This window comes from Triturus cristatus, chromosome 9, assembly GCF_964204655.1.
Source record: "Triturus cristatus chromosome 9, aTriCri1.1, whole genome shotgun sequence".
Taxonomy (NCBI): domain Eukaryota; kingdom Metazoa; phylum Chordata; class Amphibia; order Caudata; family Salamandridae; genus Triturus; species Triturus cristatus.
This window is the reverse complement of record NC_140592.1, coordinates 365,312,664-365,325,289: the sequence shown is the minus strand read 5'-3', so window position 1 is coordinate 365,325,289 and position 12,626 is coordinate 365,312,664. Positions and strand designations below refer to the sequence as shown.

Here is a 12,626-nt window from a genome sequence, read left to right as displayed (position 1 = left end):
GCTATATAATTTACTTCCGCTGCCCGATTAATTCAGTCTTTGGCCTCCTCTTCCCTACCAAATCTGTTCTTACCCTGTGCCTTCTTTTTCGTTCTACAAATTATGTTCTTCTTTTACACCTTACTACGCTACTGGATCTACCTCTAACAAGGGCTTTTCTTTACACTGCCCTTTATTTCCCTGCAGTGAACAGAGCAGTCCCTCTGATGCACTGCACTCCACTACCACGTGGCGCTCATTTTCCCGTTCCAGCATCTTTTTCCCCCTGCGTCACATCCTGGTCTGTTCATGACTCGTATCTTCCCAGTTAACCACAACTTCTGCTTCCTGCTCCATCTGACTCAAAGGATTGGTATTCTGTGGTTTCTAGCTGCAAAACCCTCAAGCTTTGATTGAGCAATGAGACTTCTGGAGTAAACATACACATTTGTAGACATAGTCGGGCTGGCTGTTCGTATGCATAGCCATTTCCCTATGCACGTATTTTACTCAGGCTGCTCTCATTAATAGGTTTCCTTCTACAGGACGTGAAGGATGGATACTTTGGTACATTGGGGTTTCATCGGTGGGTCCTCTATGACATGTGAATTGTAGGCTCTTTATAATTGCTGGTGAAGGCTTTCATCCATGAGTACCTCTCCCTGATTATACTGTTGCTCATGTGACATTTGTGGCATTCTGCACTGCAGGCTTCCTCTGTGCCAGGAACGCCATATTTGGGTACACTCTCTCTCTGCATTTCATTACTTGAAGGTGCTGCAAACGATTGTCTGTCTGCGTTAGCTCTTCTTGAAGAGCCTTGTCTCTGGATGTCCTGGTTTTGGGGGATCTCTCATTTGTTTCTTTCTCCAGGTACTCCGTTGTCTTTATGAACATCTTTTTTGTTAGGACACCATGTTTCAGTTTCACTTTACTCTTTGCTGGCAGCTCAAACATACTTTTATTTGCCCCTTCTTGTTTTCCCTTCTGTGCCCCTTTCAGCTAGGAGTTTTTTTTTTTTTTATATACATAGTACTGATGTCTCCGCATGTCTTTACTTTTTCAGCAAAGGACCTAGGAAGTGACCTTTCTCTAGAAGACACTTTCTTGGTCGCACAATGAGTAAAGAAGTCAGCCGGGGGAATAAAACGGTTGAGATCCGGACACTTTTCTGGCAGATTTGTTTGCGGATGGTCTCTTGGAAGCCCTACATTTGAGCATCCTGCTGGCGTGTCCTCTTCCTGAGACCACTCCCTACTGGGAGCTGGTGCCTCAGTATGTGAATCATACTGGCGTGTCCTCTTTCTGAGACCACTCACTGCAGGAAGCTGGTGTCTTGATATACGCATCATGCAGGTTTGTCCTCTTTCTGAGATCTCGCTCTGCTGAAAGCTGGTGTTTGTGCATTATGTTGGCATGTTCTCTTCCTGACACCACTTATTACTAGCAGCTTGTGTCAAGGTACATGCATTATGCTTGCATATCCTCTTCCTGGCACCACTAACTGCTGGGAGCTGGAGTCTTGGTGTGTGCATAATGCTGATGTGTCCTCTTTCTGAGGATATCTGTGCTAGGAACTAATGTCTCTACATTTGCATCATACTGGCGTGTCCTCTTCCTGGCACCCCTTTCTGCTGGCAGCTAGGTTCTCTTTATGGACATCATGCTGACGTGTCCTCTTCCTGGCACCACTTTCTGCTGGCAGCTAGGTTCTCTTCATGGGCATTATGCTGGATTGTCCTCTTCCTGGCACCACTTTCTGCTGGCAGCTGGTGCCTCTGTATGTGCATCATGGTGTTGTGTCCTTTTCCTGGCACCACTCTCTGCTGGCAGCTGGTGCCTCTGTATGTGCATCATGCTGGTGTGTCTGCTTCTTGGCACCACTTTCTGCTAGCAGCTGGTGTCTCTCTATGGGCATCCTGCTGGGGTGTCCTCTTTCTGGCACCACCCTCCCCTGGAACTGGTGTCTCTGTATGTGCATCCTGCTGGCATGTCCTTTCTCTGAGACCAGTCTCTGCTGGCAGCTGGTGTGCCTGTATGGGCATCACGCTGGCCTCTCCTCTCTCTGAGACCATGCTGCTGGAAGCGTGTTTCTCCATATGTGCATCATGCTGCTGTGTCCTTCCTCTGAGAGCGCTCTGTAGTGAGAGCTGGTATCTCTCGATGTGCATCATGTTGGCGTGTACTTTTTCTGAGCCCACTTTTGCTGAGAGGTTGTGCCTTAGTTTTTGTATCATGTTGGTGGGTCCTTTTTCTGAGACCTCTTTGCTGGGAGCCTGTGTCTCCATTTTGCATCATGCTGAAGTCTCCTCTTTCCGAGTTCATCCCCGGGTGTGAGCTGGTTTCTATATGTCCTCTTTCTCGGTATTACTTTGACAACCTAGTGGACTTCTATCTATTAGATATGGTCTGTCTTCCTTGTGAGCCTTTTTTCTAGTCTGTCTTCAGTTTTTGTGCATTCCTGTAGTCGAGGCTTACTAATAATTTGGGGGTTATCTCTTTTTTGAGCCTCAGTATCAAACAAGGAAAAACCTCAGTAGGGTCAACTCTACAATTTGTGCTCTCTTCCTACTCATTTGAATTATCCTAGATTTACATTACATGAAAGATGGGCTGATAAAATGATTATGCAATAGTGCAACCTTCCTTTTGTATCACAGGGCTGCAGTATTTAGGAAGTAGGGCACTCTGCACACATCCAGAAAACCGCCAACAGAAAGTAGGCAGAGAATGACATCTCCCGGTTTGCCTGCTTACAAGAAAACGTTATCAAGGTGACGCCGAGCTCGAGCCTCCATTGCTTCTGGGTCGACCCAGTGGATGATCGACTGACGTGTGTGGAATGTACTCCATCAGTTCTGGGTGGTACATCGTGAATTCTCAACTGAGGGGATTGTGATTATAAAATCTATCTGCGTTGCATGAACCCCATCAGACCTTTGGGGGGGGGGGGGGAGAGAGAAGAGAAGAGAGAAGAGAAGAGAAGAGAGAAGAGAAGAGAGAAGAGAAGAGAGAGAGAAGAGAGAGAGAGAGAGAGAGAGAAAGAGAAAGAGAGAGAAAGAGAGAGAGAGAGAGAAAGAGAGAGAGAGAGAGAGAGAGAGAGAGAGAGAGAGAGAGAGAGAGAGAGAGAGAGAGAGAGAGAGAGAGAGAGAGAGAGAGATTTTGTTTTGCATCAACATCGTTTGTTTTTGTGGTGCTCGATAGCACTGTTGTGTCTGTGGTTATACTCAGGTTGCTCGTTCTCTGCACTCGAGTGGACGTCACACCCCACCTTCATTGGTAAGCTAAATATGGTAAGTTCATGCAAAATGCACATACCTTCTTACATATCTTTCCACAGGCCACGCTTAAAAACAGCTAAAAGTATACTGCAACATGAGTGGAGCTAAATCCCCAAACTTCACATACGCCAACAAAAACTCTTTCCAAACAGACACCCTACCAACCATGCACAACAAACAGAGTGGTCGATTACTATACTATGAAAATGTGATTTGGGCCTTGTAAGAGGAAAGAAATTGATATACAGATGGAAAGACAATGCAAAGCAATCTGTCCCAAAAGAAGGATTACAGCATTGACTACGTTTGCGGACCGCTCCACTATGATCCAATTGTATCTCTCAGAGGGACTGTGGCAATAAAGATGAGGGTTTGGGGAACAGAGTCACCACCCAAAATCGTTTTTTTAAAACTTTTTTTCTTACAGTGCTCAGTCAACATTACATGAAGGACACATCACACTATATCATCAATCAGTAAGCCACAAGTACAACGGTCAAATCAAATATCACTTGACTGAATCAGCGTAATAAAGTTTTATTCATTTCTCCTTCCTGTATCTAATGTCCCTTCTTACAAAGCCCGGTATGCCTGCCAATCTATCCATACCTTTTCCCATTTGCTTGGGCACCCTCTACTCATATATATTGTATGTTCAGCTCGCCAGCACCAATCCAGATCTGTTTTCGAGTCAGCCACTCGGCGGAGAGACCGCTCCCCAGCAGCCCGCTATCTTACGTTTTGCCACCACCGCGGCCAGTGCTAACTGTAACTTTTACCACCCACAATCTCATTCGCCAAAGGAAAATTGGCAAAGATGGCGTCTGGAAAACCTTGCCACCATTATTCATCATCTCCCCCAAAGGGACAGAGACTACATATTCGGGGAACTACACCACCAGCATCCTAATGCTCGTGCCTAAAGGTAATGTTTAGTAAACAACAGGCATGGCACTGTAAGCTATTTCCAAGTGAGGCCACTTAAACCAGGACATTTTGGTTCCATCTACTTTCTGACAGCTGAAACAGGAAGCCTTCTAGCACAGATCTCTTGACTGTCAGAGGCATTTGTTATGTAAACAGTGCTGACAACACACAGAGACAGACAAGCAGACATACAGGTAGCACCTCCTACGTGCTAAGCATGCGTACATTTACCCAAACAAACAAACCTCGTAAACAGCAATAGTACGGCTTTGAGCCAGTGGCAATTACAGAACAAAATAATGATGTAAAGGAGAGGGACTCGAGCTGATCTAAAAACAAACAGATGCCAGAAAAGCAAAATAACAGGAAAACTGTGTTCAGAACGTGTAGGCACTTATTCGAAAGCAAGCGGGCCTGGTCAATTTATCAACCTTCAGAGGTGGATGATGAACACCACAAAACCAGGATAATAAATCTAAGGAGAGTGCCTCTGAACTGCAAGTACGTGACAGCCAGCCCTATAGACTGCCTTATAGATTGCATGCAAACAGTAGTAGTTTCAAAGCCAATAACTGAGGGGAACAATGTCACACCTGTGCGGTACTTTCCATAATTTATCGGGAGTACATCATTTTATAAAAATGACAGATTCCAATTAATGTGGAGACTAGAAAATATTCCTTCACTCTGCCTGCTCACAAGTCGATTTACTCAATGTTTTTTAAGGAACCCAGTCCCTTTGATCAAAGAAAACAAATTATGCAATACAACCAATACACATTACAGATTATGGGACGTTGCCCAACAATAAAAATCTATGAACTTCTCGAGGCCTCCGGAAACCAAAACGGATTTCTGTTCCCAGCAGGGGGCAACTAGAGTTGGATAAACTGTGCCAGACTGCTCATTCTGCCACTCAGACATTTACCTAGTGGGCTGCAGGCTAGGCAACTACTTTGAAAGCAGGATGGGTTGACATCACCCAATCAGGCCCCACAACTCCTTCTAAAAGTGGCAGCCTGCTGTGTGGGACAGGTATGATCATTTTTGCGAGCACTAAAAATAAAGGAAGCAACCTGCAATGGTACTCATATTCACAGATGCAAAGGGCATTTTTTGACCCTTTACGACTACACGGTTGTCCAAAAAGGGAATTTGTTTAAACTCCACGAAGGTAGAGAAAGGGAACATGTATGTTATGTTATACAATGTCCAAGGCGCAGCATATACCTCAAAAGGTGTCCTGACGCTTCTTATACATTCAGTGCAGATAAAACCCTATAAACCATTCTTGTTGAATATTTGCCACTTGATACTTACGAGCCACATAATTTTGTGCAAGTATCAGAAGGATCACTGTGAACGAATAGATTTCCTTAATGCTGCACACCACAAACTAAATTGCCTGTAAACACTTCTAAAACGTTAGTTAGTACGCAAGCAAAAACAGCCACAGGAAAAAAAAATGTATCCCAGGATCAAACAATTTGATAACATGGAGAAGTTGGGGTGTTGGAATCTAGATCTAATGGTTCCACAGACTTTCAATTTTTACCTAAATCAAACTGCCTCTCAAATAATTCCAAGGAAACCTGACCTGCTGCCACAGAATTATCAAGAGCACCCCAGATCCTTTAACATTTTTAATACCCGTACAATTATTTCAGAAGTAAGCTAGAAAGCGTGAATCTGCTATTTTTGTTGTATTCGCAAATACTCATTTTTAGGTCGAGCCTAGAACAGCGCATACGCTGTTGCTCGAATTTTTGTAAGGGGATTTTCAAAGTGCTGCAGCCGCTGGCCTAAAGCCTGCGTGCATGTGCGCTGGAACGCGCGCAGCCGCCATATGTCTCCGTCACGGGTACTTCATGAAGGCGCTTTTGCTATAATCGGGCAACGGCGCTTTACTTTTAATGTTAACAACCATTTGCAATGCAATAGGTCTCGCATTTACGTGAGTTTAAGTTATTGGCATTGTAAATAACAATGCCTTTTATTTTTATTTTTTAACCGGAAACAAAAATAAAAGGCATTGTCATTTGCAATGTCAATAGCTCAAACTCACGTAAATGCGAGACCTATTGCATTGCAAATGCTTGTTATTATTCAGATGAAATAAAACACGTCACGATTCCACAATGGCAATTCAATGCTTCTCCAAAAAAAAGAGTCTCTAAATTTTCAGGAGCAAATATCAACCCAACACGACAGTTTTCAATTGTGAATCGTGTTTATAAAGGTCCTTGGTAGGGAAATAATGCTACTTTGTTAAGATAAGAACATGTTTACGGCAGCTGTTTATGCTACACTCCTGGGATTCCATTTATTTGCTATTTTTTAAAAAGCAAAATCACTTTTTGGTGCATATTATCCCCACCTACAATTTGTTTTCACATGCTGAGCAAATACTTTCCTACTCATCAAGTAAACTGTCTTGACAAAAAAGTCGATTTTAAAAAGAAAAGCTGAAAATACATCAAATTATTTTAATTATTCAGATTGAATATTGTGTGTTATGTTAGTATACATCTTTTATGGACACAGTACTTAGCACACCATTAAAAGTGAAATTGTACCCCACGCCGCCCTTCATTTTCCACCCCGTCTGTATGCCCTGGGCTGGCCTGGAGCTCTTCTCTCCAGCCTGAGATCCCAAGAGTGCCAACCATGATGGCCCTGCTGAGAAGGGAAAGGTTACATCACATGCACTCTCCAGCAACAACTTGACAGAGATCTAGTCTCTATTGCTGCAGAAGAGGTAGACAAAGCCCATCCTTTAGAGCTGCACGGTACTGGGGGCAGAGTAAAATGACATGTCATTTCACTGTCACCGAGTGGTAAATCTGTCCCAGCACCGTGCAGTTACAAGCTGAACCCCATGGAATAGAAAACTACATGTAAGACTCGTTTTTCCGGTCGTAAAATGACACGGAATTATCAGTGCTGTAGGGTTTAACACATATATTTGCCACCTGCTCTTAGCAGGGACCTCTGGGTGGGTGGGCGGATGAAGGACGTCAGCGGGAGAAACAGGGTAGGGAAGTGGACGGTGTTTGTAGGCAAAAGGGTGTTTGACCCAGGGCCTTCTTAACGCATGGGCACGCTTTGAAGTTGCCTGGGGCCCCAACAGCATAGGAGCCACATACAGACCAAAATGTAACACAAATTTTCCGTTAAACATTTTTATTCCTGTGAGTGGCTGTGTAGGGCGGACCCAGTGAACTGCTTTAGACAGCCCTGGTATGACCCCAGTCAAAAAAGAAAGAAACCGAGAATGAGGCTTAGCTCCTGCCGACAAAGCATCATGAGTTTCTACCAAGTCAAATCTCAGCAGGTTCAGTTCGGTTCTGGCTCTCCCACACCTGGAAAAACCGACTCACTTGGAATCAGCAAGAGCAGAATTCGAGGAGGTCATTTCTCTTTGACTGGCTCGTAATCAGGGCCTAAACAGAGGAGGGAGGGGACGAATAGAAAACTTGAAAGGAATCTAAAGAAGGCGCATTTGAAGCGGATGCGACGCACTCAACGCCTCTGGCCTCCAGTGCTTGGTCCCATGCTTCCAACATGCACGCAACCGGATTCCTGCCCTCTCGCCTACTGAGTAAACAAAACCCATTCCATCTAATTATGTGGACTCTTACTTGAAAATGCCAAACAGCAACTGTAAACGCCCTGCTCCTGCAAACATAGCATGCATTTAAAGAGTAAAATAAAACACACAAAGTACCGATTCCTTGTTCTGTTCCTTTTACTAACTAATGCACACAACTGTGAATTATGATACAGAAATCGACCTATTGCTTTAAGCATTTTACTCTTTGGAAAAAAAAAACATTTTCCTATCACACATCCACCTAAACGCTTAATTGAAATATATAAAGAGTAATCTATATTATGAAGCACAGCGCAGTGTTAGACATCTTGAGACACTTATAACCACAAGGCCTTCAGTTTCTAGTTGATAAGTCACCAAAACCACTCAAGGCCATAAAAGAACTATACAATGAATAAATCGTCATAGCAAATTAGCCCTCTGAAAATATGACTGTGTCCAATCACCTGAACCACGCAGAGCGACTATAAAAGTAAGCGCACCACAGACTATTGGTAATAGACGATCCAGCTCTCATCTTGCCAGGCCCTATTGCAAAAACACATGAAGGAAAAACTGGAAAACCACTAAACGTGTAGGTAATATTTATACATCAAGAGGTGCAATGCATGCCCCTAAAGCCCCTGCAGCGCAGGGGTGGTCCTAAACATTTAAAGGGGCCCACACTCCTTTGGGAGGGGCCCATTCAGCCCATGGCCAAAAAATATGTGCGAGATATTGAAGACTCATAGGCCCTCTACACATTCTGAAGAGGGACCCATCATTTTGCGTTACACCACTGTATGTATCCTCACTACCTTAACTGCACCCACCGCTCTCTGCGCCACATCTGGAGCACATCTTTGATTGTTATGCACGTGATTCACCTGCCCACATTGCTCAGTTGTCATCACTGCCCACGGCCATGAGCAGCCTCAGCCTCGAGCATGCTCTACAAGGCTGCACCGACACCGTGCTAGAAACCCATGCAGCCGACCTCACTTCATCCCCCACACACAACCATTCAAGTTCACAAGGATCTGGAAGACAACTAGATCTCACTTTCAGAACCTTCGAACAACACCTCCAGTCAACAGCTGCAACATCAACACCTGCATGGGCTTGCATGTATTAGTATTAGGAAGCCCCCAAGAGGTCAGGGTGACTCAAGGGTTCCAGGTGGTACTTTTTGGATCGGTGAAGTTATCCATGATTTAGGAAAAGGAGTACAGGAAAGAAAAAAGAAATCCCTGCAGCCTGATGCCCTATCCATGCCAGACAGGGCATCATGGTTCAGGGACTTACAAACGTGTAACTAAGCCAGAGGGTGCAAACTCAAGGGACTTCGGACTTCCATCCCACACTTGGAGCTATTTAACAGATTATTAATGTGAACCAACATAGCACAGATTTAATCAGGTGGTTCATGACTTTCTTGGTATGCAGGCAAAATGTGTACATTTGAAGACACTAACACGAATGGATGTCACTAGATAACTCCCCCAACCTCAGTCGAGCACTAAGCCAGCTATTCACATCAGATACACCCGCCTCTCTACGCATGTCCCTTTCTGCTACTCATCCTTCTAAGGTTTCTAAGGTGTAACACTAGTCCTTTGCTCTGACATAAAAGAGTCATTACACTTATTTTACAGAGAAATTCGTCGGGCTGAAGAGTTAACTTGGAGGATAAAAAAAGTTAAGTGTATTTTTTGTCATTAATATTATTAAAATTCTGGTCAGATCTAGACTTTTACACTGAGTTGACCATTTTCTAGCCTTTATCAATCAAATTATCTTGTCAGTGCACTGCGTATGATGATCCTTATATACCGGTAGGAGTTCCAAATGGTAGTAATTTTTAAAATACTGCTCTGACCTTCCAGAAGTATTCTGGCCTGTCTCTCGCTCAATCGCCCACTGCTTGCCTCTTTCACGCCAAAGCAGATTTATAGCAGAAAACTGGGAAGCAAGAAGGGCGGGTGGGTCACTCAGAAGGCTGGCAGGATATGGCAATTCAGTTTGTCACAAAATGCCGGGTACACTATTCTTGAAACTTCAAGACAACACTTTTCTTTCTTAAGGTGCTAATACACGACTATATACAAAATCATAATAATACGTAGCAACATGCCCCTTTCGTTGAAAGTGCTGGTACTTCATCTTCCTAGTTGGGTGCTATTTTTTCCTTCCTCAGCATGTGCCAAAGTTTGTGGTACCTGTCCAGTTGTGTTGGTGGAGTATGGTGGCCCCATTTACTTAGCACGGGCTATACAATAGTCATCAGTAGTAATGCAAGTTTCCTTGCTCACTTTCTCATACCCCAGTTTTCCCACCAACACTACACATTAAATAAAAGAAGCTGTATATAGTGAAGGGTTACACAATCGTGTGAATTGTTTAGCCTGAGTTAATACAAAAAACTGCAAAATGTGTCCTAACTCAGCCATACCTCATTAGTTACATAAACTTCCAAATTATGCTAAAGCCGAAATAAGAATAATAATTCGCCACACGGGGAGATGTTTGCTTCCAATTCTAAAATAATGTACGCATATTTATAGATTTTGTGTTTACTTCAGAGGGTTTCTGGCAGTTACTGGCAGATAGAATGTTTGTTGCTATCCACCTAATTGGTACTCATTTAAGTGGCATAGATGCTCTAAGCACCACAGTCAAGACACTGGACTGCTTCTATCTCACTATCCATTTGTTCGCCGTATAAGTGTGCTCTTCCAAATTACAGCCTAGTAGTGCCCTTAAAGGATCCCCTCCTTGGCTCTCTATATCACTACGCTTTGCAATGACATTTCCTCCTTTAGTTCCCGATACTATCGCCATGATTATAACACCCAGGTATTTTCTCTGTCCTCGGCTTCCCTGCTCTTCAAATGTAAAATCGTTGACTGTGCAATGGCAATTCCACCATAAATGACACTTAGTTTCCTAATACTTACTCCCTTAGTGACTGACATCTTCTCCTTCCTTGCCTTGTCATAAGAACCAATAATCACCACACTTTCCAGAAATAAGTGACTTAGTAATATGCTAGCTTTGAGCAAAATAGTCAATTTTAACAGTCGTCACACCTAATGTGCTTTTTCTGCCTTGATAAAATCATTCGTTTGTATATTTCATCACCCATGTAGTCTTCCCAGAACAGAGTTCAAGCTACTTATTATAATATTTAAGGCCACCCACAACACAGTAGTCTACACATATTTCCAAACTTCTCGCAAACCATGTTACCATATAGAAGGTACTCTCAGCCAATCTCAAGCTCTTCACTTACATACAATCACCATGCACGTTGTCAAGATTACAATCCATCGAACTTCAAGGCCCACGCCACTAAAATGCCTCCCCCCACTCTCGGTCAAGCCACTTTTACGCATCCAGAATTTAAGAGCTTTTTAAAAACTTTATCTGCTGGTTGCAAAATGCTATAATCTCCAATAGCAAGCAAACAAAGCGGTCTCTTACCCAGCCTGGTTGCCCTCCATAAACATGTATCAAAACATCTACCTGATTGTGACGGCCATGCCTTTTCAATACCTTGTTTCCAGCTATGTGACAGTATTATGTTTCAGCATATGGTTTGTTTACTTCATTTTCCCCCCACAATAATTCTTTCTTATAAACTGTTTCACCATACGGCGCTTCTGATAAATTGACAGTATAACTACAATAAAACAATTTTCATTAATAACCCATTCCTCCTCCGAAGTATTTTAGGTCTCATTCCCACACTGTCACCTGCCACGTACCTGGAGAACATTGTCATAGTAGATACCTATTGATGGCAGTTTGGGGGCAACGCTGCAGCTCTCCGTGAACAGGTTGCCGCTCTCGTCGTAGGGCCCCACGCGGAATTTATAGGCCACGGTGATGCTGCGGATAGGTGGGGTGCCAGCCCCAACCACCACTTCAGTCAATAGTCCAGAATAAACAGCTACACCAAAGATGGTGAGCAGCAAGAGGGCCATCAGTCCAGCAATGAGACTCAGGAGCAACCAGTCCGCCATGGTCCTGTCTCTGAATTGTTCAAGCAACCACAGTGATGAATGGAAAGTGACACAGTTAAACCAGAAGGATCACGCTGTCCTCGCACGGCGGTGCAGTACAATATTTGTTGAACGAAAGCTAGTTAACAACACAGTTCTGAGGTAAGTTGCTTCTGTATAATCAGGCAAGGGCGAAATGTAGTATCCGGCAAAAAGGTCAAAGAACGGGTGATAAACTAGATGTGATAGTAAATATTAAACAATGGTACTTCGTAATCCGTAAAAAGAAACCATGAGCTGACCCTTAAAGAGGAGCTCCGTGATGTTTCTTACAGGAAACTAAAGGTGGTTTACCTGTGGTTATTCACAATATCTTTCTTGAAATCATGAAAGAGGAGTCCCTTAAACAAAAAACAGCTTAGCTTATAAAGATGTTCCAGAAAATAAGTAAGAGGCAAATTAGTGATTGCAATAGATACACGTTACGAGGGAGAGGGTGGTTCTCGCTTGTATTTAAAAGGTGCAATTGGCAGGTTAGGCACCACTACCTACGATAGAACCCACAGCACGGCGACTGCACTAGTAAACTAGCATCTCTTATGACAGGGTCAGTCCTCCTGTTGTGAACCGCTGGCAGCCAGCAGCTGTCTCTGAAATGAATGGATTAGTCCACTGTGGTGAAAAACGCGGGGTTCCGCGGGACTATCAATTTGTCATGGGCAATCTGTGCGTCACACGCAGCCCTCTAGTACAGCGCCAGATGTCACGCCTATGAACTTCTATACAAAGCAGCCTTACTGCCTGAAGGTTCTTTAGCGAGATAAAAAATAAAACTCTAGCTAT

The 12,626-nt window shown here is 43.7% G+C and overlaps 1 protein-coding gene across 2 annotated transcripts in view; it reads right to left on the bottom strand.

Moving 5' to 3' along the window:
* The window catches only part of TEX264 (testis expressed 264, ER-phagy receptor), a 570,054-nt gene extending 557,632 nt beyond the window's left edge, over positions 1-12,422 (bottom strand). For both annotated transcript variants that reach the window (XM_085625159.1, XM_085625160.1), the window contains exon 1: positions 11,547-12,422. In XM_085625159.1, the coding sequence (XP_085481285.1) occupies positions 11,547-11,804 (258 nt within the window). In that variant the 5' untranslated portion in view covers positions 11,805-12,422. The remainder of the gene's footprint in view (positions 1-11,546) is intronic.
* Positions 12,423-12,626: the final 204 nt, after the last annotated feature.